Consider the following 18,390-nt stretch of genomic DNA (forward strand, 5'->3'; position numbering starts at 1 on the left):
AACATAGTAAGTTTAAGGTTCTTATTACACATTCAGGTGGTGGTGTTGAGTAGGCAGGTCTTGGCTGGAGATAAATCTGGAAGTTGTTGCCTATATATATGGTACTTAAAGTTATGAAACTGGATGAAATTGCTAAAAGAGGATGGAAAATAGAAGAGTTCAGAAAACTGAGCTCATTGACTATAAGTTTGGAAGATAGGATTAAGTAGAGGAGCCTAAGAAAGGAGTTAGGAGGAAAACCTAGAGAAAATACAGCTCTGGAGACTTAAGTGAATACTCTTACGTGGTCTTAGCAGGTGTTTTCCTCACCAAACCCTGTGAATTGATTTTTCTCTTCTGTGGGTTGCTAAAATTAAATACATATACCTCTTACCCTACCCCATTTTAGCTACCCATTACTTTAATAAGAAAAGCTTTTTGTTTAAAAAAAAACTTCAGTGTAAATACTCTATTATCAAGTGAAGATAATCTCCTAACAACAGCTCATACACGTATTGGCTCACCCTGAGCAGTCTCTCTCTATTCTGGCTGAGGTGGAACTGATATCTGACTTCAGAGAGGAAGTAGCCAATAAAAGGGGAATCAGCAGCTGATCCACCGGCATCCCCAGCTACTCCAAACGTTTGTATAGGGTCTACTTTAGAGCTTCAAGGAACTAGAGTCTCGCTCAAACTTTATTATTACCATTTACTTAATGGTGGGTTCAAGCGTGTGATAATTTTCTTTTCTTGTTATATAGTCATTTCTCAGTATCTGTAGGGGGATTGGTTCCAAGATCCCTCATAGAAACCAAATTTAAGGATTCTCGAGTCCCTGATATAAAATGGTATAGTATTTGCAAATAACCTATGCATATCTTTCCTATACTTTAAATCATCTTTAAATGACTTATAATGCTTAATACAGTGCTATGTAAATAGTTATAAATACTATGTAAGTAGTTGGCAGTGCATAGCAAATTGAAGTCTTGATTTTTGGAACTTCCTGGAGATTACCCTCCCCCCCCCCGGATATTTCAATCCTTGGTTGGTTGAATCTGCAGATGCTGAACCTGTGGATACAGAGAGTCAGCTCCACAGCATACTCCATTTTATTGTACTTCAGTTTATTGTGCTTTTTTACAAATTGAAAGTTTGTGGCAACTCCCCATCGAGCAAGTCTCTTGCGCTATTTTTCCAACAGCATTTGTTCTCTTCACATCTCTGTATCACATTTTCATTATTCTTGTAAAATTTCAGACTTTTTCTTTGTTATATTTGTTACGATGAGCTGTGGTCAGTGATCTTTTTTTTAAGTTTTTATTACTCAAATGAATTTATCACATCTGTAGTTGTATAATGATCATAACAATCTGATTTCACAGGATTTCCATCCCACAGCCCAGGCACATCCCCCCACCTCCCAAACTGTCTCCTCCGGAGACCATAAGTTTTTCAATGTCTGTGAGTCAGCATCTGTTCTGCAAAGAAGTTCAGTCTGTCCTTTTTTCAGATTCCACATGTCAGTGAAAGCATTGGATGTTGGTGTCTCATTGTACGGCTGACTTAGTGATCTTTGTTTTTATTTAAATTTTTTTATGTAATGATTTTAATTTTTTCAATTGTAGCTGGTTTAGAATGTTCTGTCAATTTTTTTCTGTACAGCCTAGTGACCCAGTTATACATACATTTACACATTCTTTTTTCTCACATTATTATGATCCATCATAAGTGACTAGATGTAGTTCCCAGTGCTACACAGCAGGACCTCATTGCTTATCGATCCCAAAGGCAATAATCTGCATTAACCCCAAGCTCCCAATCCATCCCACTCCCTCCCCCTCCCCCTTGGCAACCATAAGTCTATTCTCCAAGTCCATGATTTTCTTGTCTGTGGAAAGGTTTGTTTGTGCAATATACTAGATTCTAGATATAGGTGATATCATACAGTATTTGTCTTTCTCTTTCTGACTTATTTCACTCAGTATGAGAGTCTCTAGTTCCATCCCGGTTGCTGCAAATGGCATTATTTTGTTCTTTTTTATGGCTGAGTAGTGTTCCATTGTGTATATATACCAAATCTTCTTAATCCAATCATCCGTCGATGGATATTGAGGTTGTTTCCATGTCTTGGCTATTGTGAATTGTGTCGCAATGAATATGCGGGTGCATGCGTCTTCTGCAAGGAAAGTTCTGTCTGGATATATGCCCAAGAGTGGGATTGCTGGGTCATATGGTAGTTCTATGTACCGTTTTCTGTGGTACCGCCTTACTGTTCTCCATAGTGGTTGTACCAACAGTTCAGAAGGGTTCCCTTTTCTCCATACCCCCTCCAGCATTTGTTATTTGTGGCCTTATGAATGATGGCCATTCTGCCTGGTGTGAAGTGGTATCTCGTGGTAGTTTTGACTTGCATTTCTCTAATAATCGGGGATGTTGAGTATTTTTTCGTGTGCTTGTTGGCCATCTGTATCTCTTCCTTGGAGAAATGTCTATTCAGGTCTTTTGCCCATTTTTCCATTGGGTGGTTGGCTTTTTTGCTGTTGCGTTGTATAAGTTGCTTGTGTATTTTAGAGATTGAGCCCTTGTCAGTTACATCATTTGAAACTATTTTCTCCCATTCTGTAAGTTGTCTTTTTGTTTTCTTTTTGGTTTCCTTTGCTGTGCAGAAGCTTGTCAGTTTGATCAGGTCCCATTGGTTTATTTTTGCTCTTATTTCTGTTGCTTTGGGAGACTGACCTGAGAAAGCATTTGTAAGGTTGATGTCAGAGAATGTTTTGCCTGTGTTCTCTTCCAGGATTTTGATGGTGTCTTGTCTTATATTTAAGTCTTCCAGCCATTTAGAGTTTATTTTTGCACATGGTACAAGGGTATATTTCAGTTTCATTGATTTACATGCAGATGTCCAGTTTTCCCAGCACCGCTTGCTAAAAAGACTATCTTTTCCCCATTATATATTCTTGCCACCTTTGTCGAAGATTAATTGACCATAGGTGTCTGGGTTTGTTTCTGGGTTCTCCATTCTGTTCTATTGGTCTGTATGACTGTTTTGGTACCAGTACCACACTGTCTTGATGACTGTGGCTTTGTAATATTGCTTGAAATCTGGGAGAGTTATGCCTCCTGCTTGATTTTTGTTCCTCAGAATTGCTTTGGCAATTCTGGGTCTTTTGTAGTTCCATATAAATTTGTGGATTGTTTGTTGTAGTTCTGTGAAAAATGTCCTGGGTAATTTGATAGGGATTGCATTGAATCTGTAGATTGCTTTGGGTAGTATGGCCATTTTTACAATATTCATTTTTCCAACCCAGGAGCATGGAATATCTTTCCATTTCTTTGAATCCTCTTTAATTTCCTTAATTAATGTTTTATAGTTCTTAGCATATAAGTCTTTCACCCCCTTAGTCAGGTGTATTCCCAGGTATTTGAATTTTTGGGGTGCAATTTTAAAAAGTATTGTATTTTTGTATTCCTTTTCTAATATTTTGTTGTTAGTATACAGAAATGCAATTGATTTCTGAATGTTAATCTTATATCCTGCTACTTTGCTGAATTTGTTGATCAGTTCAAGTAGTTTTTGGGTTGAGTCCTTAGGGTTTTCTATATATAGTATCATGTCATCTGCATATAGTGATAGTTTTACCTCTTCTCTTCCTATTTTGATGCCTTTTATTTCTTTTGTTTGTCTGATTGCTGTGGCTAGGACTTCCAAGTACTCTGTTGAATAACAGTAGTGAGAGTGGGCATCCTTGTCTTGTTCCAGATTTTAGCAGGAAGGCTTTCAGCTTTTCTCCATTGAGTATTATATTTGCTGTGGGTTTTCATAAATGGCTTTTATTATGTTCAGGTATGTTCCCTCTATACCCACTTTGGTAAGAGTTTTTATTATGAATGGATGCTGGACTTTGTCAAATGCTTTTTCTGCATCTATTGAGATGATCACTTTTCTTTTGTTAATGTGTTGTATGGCATTTATCGATTGATGTGCATATGTTGAGCCATCCTTGTCAACGTGGGATTCATCCCACCTGGTCGTGGTGTATGATCTTTTTTATATGTTGTTGGATTTTGTTGGCTAAAATTTTGTTGAGAATTTTTGCATCTATATTCATCAAAGATATTGGCCTATAGTTTTCTTTTTGATGGTATCTTTGGTTTTGGTATTAGGGTGATGTTCGCATCATAGAATGTCTTTGGGAGTGTTCCTTCTTCAACCTTTTGGAAGAGTTTAAGGAGGATGGGTATAAGTTCCTCTTTATATGTTTGGTAGAATTCGCTTGTGAAACCCTCTGGTCCTGGACTTTTATTTGTAGGGATTGTTTTTATGATACGTTCAATTTCATTTCTAGCAATCCATCTGTTCAGTTGATCTTTTTCTTCTTGATTCAGTTTTGGTAGGGCGTAAGTCTCTAGAAAGTTGTCCATTTCTTCTAGGTTGTCAAATTTGTTAGCATATAATTGTTCATAGTATTCTCTCATGGTTTTTTGTATTTCTGCAGTATCCGTTGTGACTTCTCCTTTTTATTTTTTATTTTGTTTATTTGAGTTTTTTCTCTCCTCTTCTTGGTGAGCCAAGCCTTGGTGAGCTTGGTGAGCTTTGTCAATTTTGTTTACCTTTTCAAAGAACCAGCTCTTGGTTTTATTGATTTTTTTCTGTTGTTTTTTTGAATCTCTATTTTATTGATTTCTTCTCTGATCTTTATGATTTCCTTCCTCTGCTAACTTTAGGTTTTGTTTGTTCTTCTTTTTCTAATTCATTTAGATGGTGGGTTAAGTTGTCAGTTTGAGATTTTTCTTCCTTTTTGAGGAAAGCCTGTATTGCTATGAACTTCTCTCTGAGCACTGCCTTTGCAGCATCCCATAGATTTTGAGTGGTTGTGTCTTCATTATCATTTGTCTCAAGATATATTTTAATTTCCTTCTTGATTTCCTCATTGACTCATTCATATTTTAGTAGCATGTTGTTTAGTCTCCATGTAGTAAGTTTTTTCTCATTTCTTTTCCTGTGATTGATTTCTAGTTTCATGCCATTGTGGTCAGAGAAGATACTTGAAATAATTTCTGTACTCTTAAATTTGTTGAGGTTAGCTTTGTGCCCCAGTATGTGATCAATCCTTGAGAATGTTCCATGTGCACTTGAGAAGAATGTATATTCTGATTTTTTTGGATGTAATGTCCTGAAAATGTTGATTGAGTCTAACCTTTCTATTGTGTCATTTAGGATCTCTGTTGCCTTACTGATTTTCTGTCTAGAGGATCTGTTAATTGATGTGAGTGTGGTGTTAAAGTCTCCTACTATGATTGTGTTCCATCAATTTCTCCTTTTATGTCTGTTAGTATTTGTTGTAGGTATCTGCGTGTTCCTATAGTAGGGCATATATATTGACGATTATATCCTCTTCTTGAATGGATCCTTTTACCATTAAATAGTGTCCTTCTTTGTCTTTCTTTATGGCATTCATTTTAAAGTCTCTTTTGTTTGATATGAGTATTGCAACTCCTACTCTCCTGTTTTGTCCATTGGCTTGAAATTATCTTTTCCTATCCCCTCGCTTTCTTTCTTTTTTTTTTTTTTTTTTGGTCTTTTTGCCATTTCTTGGGCCACTCCTGCGGCATATGGAGGTTCCCGGGCTAGGGGTTGAATCGGAGCTGTAGCTGCCAAGCCTACGCCAGGGCCACAGCAACGCAGGATCCGAGCCACGTCTGCGACCTACACCACAGCTCACAGCAACGCTGGAACCTTGACCCACTGAGCAAGGTCAGGGATCGAACCTACAACCTCACGGTTCCTAGTCGGATTCGTTAACCACTGCGCCACGACAGGAACTCCTATCCCCTCACTTTCAATCTGTATGTATCCTTTGCCCTAAGGTGAGTCTCTTGTAGACAGCAGATTGAAAGTTTTTGTTTTTTTTATCCAATCTGCCACTCTTTGTCTTTTGTTTGGAGCATTTAGTCCATTGACATTTAAGGTGATTGTTGATAGATATGTATTTATTGCCATTTTATTTTATTTATTTATTTATTTATTTTTTGTCTTTTGTCTTTTTGTTGTTGTTGTTGCTATTTCTTGGGCCGCTCCCGCGGCATATGGAGGTTCCCAGGCTAGGGGTTGAATCGGAGCCGTAGCCACCGGCCTACACCAGAGCCACAGCAACGCAGGATCCGAGCCGCGTCTGCAACCTACACCACAGCTCACGGCAACGCCGGATCGTTAACCCACTAAGCAAGGGCAGGGACCGAACCTGCAACCTCATGGTTCCTAGTCGGATTCGTTAACCACTGTGCCACGACGGGAACTCCTATTGCCATTTTAAACCTTGTTTTGATCAGTGATCTTTGTTACTACAACTTGCTGAAGGCCCAGGTAATGGTTAGTGTTTTTTAGCAGTAAAATTTTTTTTTTTTTTTTTTTGCTTTTTAGGGCTGCGCCTGTGGCATATGGAGGTTCCCAGGTTAGGGGTCCAATCAGAGCAGCTACCAGCCACAACCACAGCAACATCAGCTCTGAGCCGCCTCTGCAATCTACACCACAGCCCATGGCAATGCCAAATCCTTAACCCACTGAGCGAGGCTGGGGATCGAACCCACAACCTCATGGTTGTGAGTTAGATTCGCTTCCACTTTGCCATGATGGGAACTCCCAGCAGTAAAATATTTTATATTTTAAAATTAAGATATGTACATTTTTTAGACATAAGCTATTGCACACTTAGTAGACTACAGTATAAACATAATGTTTATATGCACTGGAACTCGTTTTATTGTAACAATCACTTTATCATGTGGTCTAGAAAATAACCTGCAGTATCTATGAGGTGTGCCTGTACTAGCAAGCTAGGAGGGTATATTAGTTACTTAGTGCTGTGTAAATAGATTCTCCCAGAATCTATTAGCTCATAACAGCAAATTTTTATCTTCTCATAGTTTCTGTGGGTCAGGAATTTGGGAGCAGCTTATCTAGGAGGTTCAGGTAAAAGTTTTCATTAGGTTATTATCAAAATGTCTGCTGTAGCTACAGTTATCTTAACATTTAACTGAGGCTGGAGGATCTGCTTCTAAGGTGGGTCAACTCACATTGCTGTTGACAGGAGGCCTCAATTCCTCACTGTGTGTACCTTTCCATGTTACTCTTTCAGGATCCCATGACTTGAAACCTGGTTTTCCCTAGGGTAAATGATCCAGGAGGGAGAAAAGGAGAAAGAAAAAAACATAATGCCTTTTATTTTACTTTTGGGCTGTGCTCACAGCATGTAGAAGTTCCCGGGCTAGGGATTGAACCTGCGCCACAGCAGCAATGACAGATCCTTAACCCACTGCACCGCAAAGGAAGTCCCATAATGCCTTTTCTATCCTGACCTTAGAAGCCAGACACTGTCGTTTCAATTGTATTTTATCTGTAAGGAGTGAGTCACTAGGTTGAGCCCACATTCAGGGGGAGGAGAATGAAGCTCTACTTATTGAAGGTAAGGAGTATTAAAGAATTCGTGGACATAGTTCAACTTTTGGCTAGAAATTACATTTTTCCATGTGCTGAATACACTCACCTCCTCCCAAGACCCACCACAAATCTTGTCCCTTTACAGTATCAACTTGAAACCCAAGTTGTTATCATTTAATTAGGTCCAAGTGGGGTTGGGGCTCTTTGGGTATAAATCCTCAGATATAATTCCTTTTGATGTGGAGATCTGTAAGACAATTTTCCTGCCTCTCACATACCCAACATATTGTGATGGGGCAGGAATATAATAAACAGATACAGAGATTTCTGTTTAAAAAGAGAGAAATGGGCTGGACTTCCCATTGTGACTCAGTGGTAATGAACCTGGCTAGTATCCATGAGGATGTGTGTTTGATTCCTGGCCCTGCTCAGTGGATTAAGGATCCAGAGTTGCCAGGAGCTGCAGTATAGGTTGCAAATGCAGCTTGCATCTGGCATTGCTGTGGCTGTGGTGTAGACTGGCAGCTGTGGCTCCAATTTGACCCCTAGCCTGGGAACTTCCATATGCCGAGGGTGTGGCCCTATAAAGGAAAAAAAAAAAGAGAGAGAAATGGGAGGCACAAAGAGGTCACTGATTCATAGCAATTCTAATGTTTATTTGGATAAATGTTGGAAGTTCCTTGATTAGAACTTTGTTCTGCTTCTGTCCAAGAATGCTTTTCTATGGCTCTTGTTTCCTGCCTCCTGGTTCTTGGTTCTGCTCTATGAGTCATTCTTTCTTTTCCATGAAAAGTAGTCCAGATTTGCAGCTTCATAGTTTTCTTAGCCTGATTCTTGCCAGTAGAATTTTGAGGGCCCAAAAGGTCTCTCTTCATTTTGTGCTGCCTCTGTACCTTTCATTTTAAGCTGGCAGTGTTTCTTTTTAAAACTTTGAGTCTCCTGTGAACATTAGTGAGATTCACGCTGTTAACAAAAGCTATGCCTATAGATCTTTTTTAGATAATCTCTCTTCTATTTTGGGCTTGTGCTGGGATTGCTGAAGGGCAGTACTTGGTGGTGGGTAGAATTATATCCCCTCAAAAAGATATGTTCAAGTCCTAATCTCTAGTACTTGTGAATATAACCTTATTTGGAAATAAGGTCTTTTATGCATGTAATCAAATTAAGATGAGGTCATGGGGGTTAGAGTGGGCCCTAATCCAATTGTGTTCTTAGAAGAAGAGACAACTTTGGATACAGAAGCTGGGGAAGAAAGTCATGGTTACTCATGGTTGCAGACTCCAAATTGCAGTTCTTTGTTGAGCTCGAATAAACTCATTTTTGCTGGTGAAATTGGAAAAAAAAAAAAAAAGTCGCCATATGAAGAGTAAGGCAGAGATTGGAATAATGTATCCACAAGCCAAGAAACAGCAGTGATTGATGGGAACCACTGGAAGCTAGAAGAGAAACATGGAACAGATCCTCAGAGACTCCAGAAGGAACTAATCCTAACAGCATCTTGAGTTCCGATTTCTGACCTCCAAAATTGTGAGAGAATAAATTCCTGTTATTTAAGCTATGCATTATTTGGGAATTTATTATGGCAGCCTCAGGAAACTAATACAGCATCCTTAAGCTTCTTAGAAGCTCAGTTGTTTAACTGAATTATTCTTTGTCTTTAGAGCCGCACCTGTGGCATATGGAGGGAACAGGCTAGGGGTTGAATCAGAGCTGTAGCTGCTGGCCTACACCACAGCCATAGCAATGCCAGATCAGAGCCGTATCTGTGACCTACACCACAGCTCATGGCAATGCTGGATCCTTAACTCACTGAGCAAGGCCAGGGATCAAACCCAAGTCCTCATGGATCCTAGTTGGATTCGTTACCGCTGAGCCACAACAGGAACTCCCCATTTCTTTCTTGTTTTTAGAAAGCTGTTTCTTAGTTTTAGTATCATTTGCCATCTGGAGAGGCTGAGAGTTTTCAGAATTATCCAGTCTTAATTCTCTTTAAACTTTTCGTTCTTTAATTTATTCTTCTCCTTTTGCATTTTAATGCAGCAAGGAGAATCCAAGGGGCACCATCAACATTCCTTCCTGGAGTTCCCATTGTGGTGCAGTGGGTTAAGAATCCAACTGCAGTGGCTTGGGTTTCTGTGGAGGCATCGGTTCAATCTTTGGCCCAACACAGCGAGGTAAAGGATCTGGTGTTGCCACAGCTGTGGTGTAGGTTGCATCTGTGGCTCGGATTCAATTCCTGGCTCAGGAGCTTAATTATGCCACGGGTTGTGGCCATAAAGATAAACCCCAGAAAACAAAAAAACCGTTCTATCTGGAAATATCATTAGCTAGATTATCATCCATTTAATGAGCCACAACTTCTTTCTTTTTTTAATTTATTTTATTTTTTTAATTTTTTGTCCTTTTAGGGCTACACTTGTGGCATATGGAAGTTCCCAGGCCAGGGGTCGAATCAGAGCTGTAGTTGCTGCTCTACACTACAGCCACAGCAACATGGAATCTAAGCCACATCTGCAACCTCCCTCACAGCTCACGGCAATGCCGAATCCTTAACCCAGTGAGCGAGGCCAGGGATCAAACCCTCATCCTCATGGATACTAGTCACATTCGTTTCTGCTGTGCCACAGTGGGAACTCCTACCTTCTATTTTCCATGTTATAGCAGGTATCAACTTTTGGTACTATGTAGCAAGGATCCTTTCCCTCCTGTTTCCAAAAGGATTTTTCTCACTTACCCTTATGTGCCTACCCATAAGTTCCTTAAAAGTCCTCATGCTTCTACATTTTTTCAAGGCTGTTCAAACTTTGCTCACGTTCTCCTCAAAGTCCATTCAACTTCTGCCCTCTGCTGTGTTGCAAAGCTACTCTCATGTTCTAGGTTTTTGTTATAGCTGTATCCATTTCTAGGTATCAAAATCTCTGTCAAAATTGTCTGTTGCTGTATGACAAAATTAATTCAGAGCTTAGAGGCTTAAATAACATTTATTATCTCATAGGTTCAGTGGACCAGGAATTTGGGAACAGCTTAGCTGGGTAATTCTGGCCCAGAGTCTTATGTGCTTACATTCAAGACATTGTCTATTGCTGTAGTCATTTGAAGAATCAGCTGGGAAGTACTCAAATTGTAACAAATTTGTTCTGTCTGTTGTCTGGAGGCCTCAGTTACTTATCATATGGGCCTTTCCACAGGACTGCTTGATATGGCACTTTTCCAGAAAAAAATAGTCCAAGAGAGAGTGCAAGGAGGAAGCCATAATGCTTTTTATGACCTAGATTTGGAAGCCACAGTTATCCCACCACATTCTGTTGTATAGAAGTAAATCACATTATGGTACTGGCATAGAAACAAGACACCTAAATCATTGGAACAGAATAGAGATCCCAGAGATAAACCTATTCTTATATGATCAATTAATTTAATGACAAGAGAGTCAAGAATATATAATGGAGGAGTTCCCGTCCTGGCGCAGTGGTTAATGAACCCAACTAGGAACCATGAGGTTGCAGGTTCAATCCCTGGCCCCGCTCAGTGGGTTAAGGATCAGGCATTGCCCTGAGCTGTGGTGTAGGTTGCAGACGCAGCTCAGATCCCGCGTTGCTGTGGCTCTGGCGTAGGCCAGCGGCTACAGCTCCGATTCAAACCCTAGCCTCGAAACCTCCATATGCCACGGATGCAGCCCTAGGGAAAAAAAAAAAAAGAATATATAATGGAGAAAGGACAGTCTCCTTAATAAATGGTATTGGAAAAGCTGGACAGCCATAAGCAAAAGAATGAAACCAGACCATTATCTCACACCATACACAAACATTAATTCAAAATAAACACTTGAACATAAGACCTGAAACCATAAAGCTCTCAGAAGAAAATAGGCAGTAAGCTCCTTGATATTGGTCTTGGCCATGCTTTTTTGGATCTGATTCCAAAAGCAAAGACAGCAAAAGCAAAAATGAGCAAGTGAGATTACATCAGACTAAAAATTTAGCTTCAGTACCGCAAAGGAAATCAACAAAATGAAAAGGCAGCCTATTGAATGGGAGAAACCTTTTGCAAATCATTTATCTGATAAAGGGTTAATATTCAGAATATATAAAGAACTCATACAGTGTGTAGCAAGAAGCCAAATGATTAAAAAATGGGTAGAAGGTCTGAATAGACATTTTTCCTAAGAAGATGTACAAATGGGCAGCAAGTACATGGAAAGGTGCTCAGCATCACTAGTCATTAAAGAAATATAAATCAAAACCACAATGAGGAGTTCCCATTGTGTTAAGGATCTGGCATTGATGTGACCTGTGGTGTAGGTTGCAGATGTGGCTCAAATCTGGCATTGCTGTGGCGAAGGCCGGTGGCTACAGCTCCGATTGGACCCCTAGCTTGGGAACCTCCATATGCTGTGGGTATGCCCCCCAAAAGACCAAAAAAACCCAACAAGAACCCAACGTGTTGGTAAGGACGTGGAGAAGAGAGAAACAGGGATTATACTTAGTATTTTCTAATAACCTGTAAGGGAAAAGAATTTGAAAAAAGATACATGTATTATCTACATCACTTTGCTGTACACTTAAAACAACATTGTAAATCAACTATACATCAATAAAAAGAAAGAAAGAAAGAATATTAAAAAAGAAAAGAGAATGAACCCTTGTACCTTGTATACCGCTTGTGGGAATGTAAATTGGTGTAGCCACTATGGAAAATGGTAGGAACGGCCCTCAAAAAATTAAAAATAGAACGCCTAGGCGTTCCCATGGTGGCTCAGTGGGTTAAGAACATGACATAGTGTCTGTGATGGTGCAGGATCAATCCCTGGCCTTGCTCAGTAGGTTAAGGATCCAGCATTGCTGCAAGCTACAGCATAGGTTGCAGATGCAGTTCAGATCCATTGTTGCTGTGGCTGTGGAATAGGCCTGCAGCTGCAGCTACAATTTGACCCCTGGCCTGAGAACTTCCATATGCCGCAGATGTGGCTGGAAAAAGAAAAAAGAAAAAACCCTACCATATGATTCAGCAATTCCACTTCTGGGTACTTATCTGAAAAAAACAAAAACACAAATTTGAAAAGATACATGCATCCCATGTTCATTGCAGCAGTGTTTACCATAGCCAAGACATGGAAACAACCTAAGTGTCCATTGATGGATGAATGGATAAAGAAAGAGCTGTGGTGTATGTGTGTGTGTATATATATATATGTATATATATATATATATCTAATAATAATATCATTCAGCCATAAATTAGAATGAAATCTTGCCATTTATGACAACATTGAGTGCATTATGCTAAGTAAAATAAATTATTTATTGTATGATAAAATACAACAATATGATTGTATGATCTCATTTATATGTGGACTCTTAAGTAACAAAAAATGGCCAAGCTCTAAATGCAGAGAACAGATTGGTGGTTGCCAAAGGCAGGGGGTAGGGGATGGGTAAAATGAGTGAAGGGGGTCCAAAGGTACAAATTTCCAGTTATAAAATAAATAATGGGTTCAGCGTGCTTTAATTACACTGCACTATTATTAGCTGTAGCTGAAAACTGTTACAAATACTGTAGGTTAAATATATCTTATAGTGGTTTAGGTGTTGAAGCAGTCATTCTTTTGTCATAAGCAAAACCCCATTTATTTTATGTATGGGTTGTGTCTCCCATTTGTAAACTGAAAATCTCTTATAAAGTTAGTAATAGGAAGGATGTTTGTTTTAGAATTTTCCGAAGAATAAAAAATGGGGATGTAATGTACAATACTGTGGCTGTATCATCAGGAAAATGCAAATCAAAACCGTAATGAGAATATAGTTCATTATAGTTAATTACAGTATTATAGTTTTAATAGCATATTGAATATTTGAAAATTGCTAGGAGAGTAGATCTTAAAAGTTTTCCTACTAGGAAAATGAAATTTTGCCACTATGTGATGATGGATGCTAATTAGTCTTATTACGGTGATTGTTTGCAATATATACAAACATCAAGTCATTGTGTTTTATACCTGAAAAAATAATGTTATCTATCAATTATACCTCAAAAAAAAGTCAGTCACTAAGTCCAACATGCATAATGAAGGAATATTAAAAAACTTGGGAACATATTTTAAGACAAATATGTAATGTAGTTAGTTAGCTATTGTTGAGCTTTTTTAAAAGGGCCCTTTCAATAGTGTCTTGCACAGTGTGTATAATTTTTAGTGTTAAAAATGGAACTACCCTTGTTAGAGGGAGATGAGTCCTGAATTCACTGGCTTAACATCCCTTTTAGCCTCTCATATTACTGGCAGGGATCCAAGGATCATGGTTTGAAAACTAACCGTACAATCAGATTCCTTCCCAGCCTAATTCACAAAAATCTATTCATACATAATGTAGCAGAGCTCAGGAAGACAGGCATAATAGCAAAGTGGCACTCTACCAGGTAGCAGCTCTCTATTGTATAACAGTGAAAAGCCATTGTGTTTTGGGGGAGTTGGTGATTAGTTAGCCATGTTTATCTGTAGGATACTTTCATTAGTCTGTCGTCTTATCTATTTTTTTCTCCTCCAATAGAGTACTGCAGCAGATCATTGCAGGATTCATTCCTGGATCCCCATTTTCTTGGTAAGTAAGTAATTCTGTCTTACTCTCCTGGAGTATCATCATATAGGTACTGTATTATCTGTGCCATAGTGAGAAAGAGAAAGAACTCTGTAGGTGAGTAGTAAATAGGTGTGATTGGCAGGCTTTTAAAGACTACCATTGTGTGCTGGAGCCCAGACTTAATCAGAACTTGTTTCTGACTGATAAAAAATTAGTTCAGGCTTATGAGGGCCATTGTGGTCCTACAGGATGTCTAGGCACTGGATGTGCCCGATTCCATTCATATTCAGATCTGAGGGTTGTGCTGAGATGGAAAATGAGATGGTCCCTGCCAGGCTTCATGTTTGATTCGTACATTTCTCATCTAGATCGTATGGGAAGATTTTATTCCTTAAGAATTTCTGAAATTGAATACAAACTGCTTATAACTTCCTTTTTTTCAAAATAGAGTTTTTCAGAAAAACAAAAGGCTTTATTTAATTCAGAGTGACACTTATGTATAGTATGCGTTAAAGATGAAATTTCCTCTTGTATAGATGATTATCTGCCACTTCAGACTGCCGCAGAAGGCTTCTTTGCTCAGCAGGACCTCAGTCCTTTCACACCGTCTCTCTATTTTATAGCCTCTAGTTTATTTAAACAAGTTCCAGCCAAAGAATCTGGATATCTGTCATCCAGGGTAGTGCACCAATAGCTCCAAAAAACAGTGCTGCCAAGTCTCTTGTAATTGCTGTGATTCAGAGGGACTACGGTGGCTGCTTCTGTGCCTGAAAGCTCCTCATTGTTCAAGACCACAGGCAGCCTCTTAGAATGAGGGACGTCTGCTATCGATTTTGGCTGGTCATGAAGGAAAAACTCCTTAAAAAGCAGCTCCATCTATGTTTAATATTCAGTGGGTACAGAGAAGACAAACTTTCTTAACTAACAGGCAATGAGTCATGTTTTTGCTCTGGTTTGTCATATGGTATTTTAGGTAGCTTCACATTTTGTGTTCCATTCAGTTAAGCAAAAATTCCTAGAGAATGAAAGACTACCTCTGGATAATCTGTTTGACCTTGAAATTATTGAGAAATTCTTTGCCACTTGATTCTAGAGAACTAGTGACATTCTGGCTCTGGGAGGGAACAGGGTCCCTCTGCCAGTTTTTTCTGTGGTGTAAGGCGGAGCCTGGCCATTTCATCTAATGCTGTCTGTCTGTCTCATCTCACATATAGGAGCGGGATGCTGCACTCCAACCCTGGGGACTATGCCTGGGGTCAGACAGGGCTTGATGCCATTGTAACCCAGGTGAGGAGCTGCCTTTTGAGAGTGTCTGTTCAATGTGTCTCATGGTTCCACAGGCTTCCTGCTTTCCTTCTGCTACTTTCTGAAATGACACTCACTCTGCTTTCTCTAATATTTTGAGCTTGTGGGTTTCCATTTTACTAAGGGGATAAACGGTTTATGGGTTTAGCTCAGTATCCATGTACTTTCGTGGTCTTAAGGGTTTTCTAGAAGATGGCTTCAACTTCAAAGGAAGAAAAGACCTCTATAACAAACAATATTTTCTGTCTTTGGCCTCTTGTTCAATCCTATGAGGATCCTGTTAACAAGTACTTCACAAAAAACAAGGGTCTCCTCACATGTTAAAGCAGAGATTTCTGCTAGATGGAGCAAAGTAGGGGAAGGAAGCAGAGGAAAAAGTATTCCCATGCCATCTGTAATTGTTTACACTTGTTTATATTTATTTTAATTGAGTTTTCATTTCCCTTATGGATTACTGAGAATAGAAAGCATGTCATTTATATCCAAGTCTTCTTATAGGCAGTAATTTACCTTTTTCTTGGCTAACCTTATGCTACTTTCCATACTCTCACCTTTTTTTCCTTTCAACAGGATGAAGTTTTTGAACTCATTAAGTATTACTTTTGATTAAGCTGTAGTTTTATTCATGACATCACAACCCTTTTGTTGCCTCTGAAATTGCTTTATGCCCAGAGGTGGGCCTGGCAATGATGGATCTATCTGTAGGCTTATACTAATGTCACTCTTAAATTGTAAAGCAATTTTGAGTGTTCTGGTAGCAGGCAAGGGCAAACCAAGCCTCATAGAGTCTTGCTGAAGTAAGAGCAGGTAACATTTCTAATAACTGCACTGTTTCTTCTCAGCTGGAGCAGCTCCCTCCCTAAGGATAGTTAGATGTCTATCATTGCTTCTTTTTTTCCTTTTTCTTTGTAGCTTTTAGGACAACTGGAAAACACAGGGCCTCCCCCAGCAGACAAGGAAAAGATCACATCTCTTCCAACAGTGACAATAACTCAGGAACAAGTTGGTAGGTTCATTTTCATACATATTTTGTCATCTTATTATCTTTGTTCAGAATCCGAGCCATTTCCTATTCTAAGATCAAGTGAAGCTGTAGCACTCCTAAAATTCCTACTTAGGTACCAGATATGGGAGGTATCTTCTCCCCCTTCATTAGGGTTAGTTAGCAGGTGATTTCTGAGCAATTATCATGTCCTTTTTCTGGATGCCGTGCAGGAAATAAAGAGCTACAAAGACATGTAAGACTTGATTTCTTAAAGAACTTACTAAGGAAAGCAAAACTCACCAAATGATTGATTAGCCAACAGTATAAAAAGTAGTGTTCAATAGAAGATACTGACTTTGGGGAAAGAGGAGGAGAAAAAAATGGGAGGCTAGGAATTTGTTTCACATCTGTTCTGTATGCATTAAGTGCATTAGACAGATATTGTTTCATTTATAAGCACTGAAAAAACTTAGTGATAAGGGACATTATTTTGGACTGGAAGTTTCTTTCCCCAAAAAATCCAGCTTAAGAGTTAGACGATTTTAAAGACAGGATGGGCCATCTTACAGATATTCTATTTATGGAAAAGCCTGAACCGGTGTAGGAATGTCAGCATAGACATGGTTTCTCTATAAGGAGAATGACCTCATTAGATCTGAAATAGAATCTGATTTGGGGAGAGGGGAGGTATGACTGGGTAGCAAGGCTGGGGCCTTGTTATAAAGGACCTTGAATCTGGCAGAGTAGTTTGGGCTGAATATTTTAGGTGGTAGGTAAATTTTGTAGTTCCCCAAGTGGAGGAATGAGAGAATTTAAGTGGTCTTTGGGGAAGATTAGTTGGAGGGTATTGTTTTTAAGAGGAAGAGGAAGTAGAAACAGGTGTTTAAGAGGCTGTTGCAGCGTCTAGATGGAGTTCAGGTGATCGTGACAATGCTAACAAAAAGGAAAGGGTAGACTTAAATCATTTTGAGGAAGGACTTTCCTCACTTTTTTGTGTAATGGCATGAAGGGGAGGGGAAAGGGTAAAAGATGATTCTAAGATTTTATAACCCTGTTACTACAGAGGTGGTGCTGACATCATCAGGGGTGGGGAAATTGTGAGCAGGCCCTGGTTTGGGTAAGAAGGTGATGTGATGTTTTTAATTTTGAATTTGTTGATTTTGAGATGCAGGCTAAGAATCCAAGTGAAGATGATCTGGGAATTGCTATGAAGTTGGTAGTAGGGAAAATTAGCAGGTAGCAAAGTATAGGATATATTTGGAAGGTCTGGAGTCAGGACTACTACCTAGGAGGCTGTTACAGTAGACTAGGCATGAGGAGTAAAAGCTAGAATTAGGGCGAGGGTGGTGGGCATGGAGAGGAAGAAGTGAATCTATTAAGTGGTGTTTTATTCCAAATGCCTTGAGTACTATGGAGCATGTAATAATCATGGCCCGGCTGCTGGAGAGGTAGACTAGCTGGTACTACTAGCCAGACTTGGGAAACTTGGAACGCACTGCCTGTTGTACCCAGTTTAGTTTGTAGCCATTTCCTCTCAGAGGAGAGGGCTTCCTGTTACTGGACTTGGAGCCTGAGGTGTGCTTGGGCCTTGCAATTCTGTAGCACCACCTCCTGGTACAGCTTTTAATGAACAGCGTGTACTAAAGGCTTTAGAGTAACCATGATGAAGTAGGATGTGTAATGTGGAAAGTAGTAGGGTAAAAGTGGCTTGAGACCCTGAATGGGAACTGCTAAGATTGCTGAGGAGAGTCCCTTGGTTGTGGTGGACAGATTGCCGGTACATCCTCAGTGGAAATTGCCAGAAGACTGTCACATTTGGAAGATGTTTTTCCTGTTTTCCTTAACAGATAATCCAAGCCCTAGTTCTTGCAACTCTTTCCATTGAGAAGTAGGCCTTATATAGTTCCTGTCTAAGCCGTATTGGAATAGGCCCATTCATCTGTCCTTTCCTATCCCTGTCTGTTAACACCTCTATCCCCACTTTGAAATAAAATTCATACTTCTTGTCGGCCTCCTCCTCAGATGCACTTTGTCTTTGTGTATTCCTTTGGTTGTTGAAGACATTGGGCCAGTTTTTTCTTCCTTCTTTTTGCTTGATAACTTTAA

General features: G+C 39.4%; 1 protein-coding gene across 1 annotated transcript in view; it reads left to right on the forward strand.

Moving 5' to 3' along the window:
• RNF115 (ring finger protein 115) overlaps window positions 1-18,390 on the forward strand; it is an 84,775-nt gene that overhangs the window by 57,950 nt on the left and 8,435 nt on the right. Inside the window, exons 5-7 of the mRNA XM_003481472.4 lie at window positions 13,965-14,015; window positions 15,209-15,281; window positions 16,212-16,305. Of these exons, the coding sequence (XP_003481520.1) occupies window positions 13,965-14,015; window positions 15,209-15,281; window positions 16,212-16,305 (218 nt within the window). The remainder of the gene's footprint in view (window positions 1-13,964; window positions 14,016-15,208; window positions 15,282-16,211; window positions 16,306-18,390) is intronic.

This window comes from Sus scrofa, chromosome 4 (assembly GCF_000003025.6).
Source record: "Sus scrofa isolate TJ Tabasco breed Duroc chromosome 4, Sscrofa11.1, whole genome shotgun sequence".
NCBI lineage: Eukaryota > Metazoa > Chordata > Mammalia > Artiodactyla > Suidae > Sus > Sus scrofa.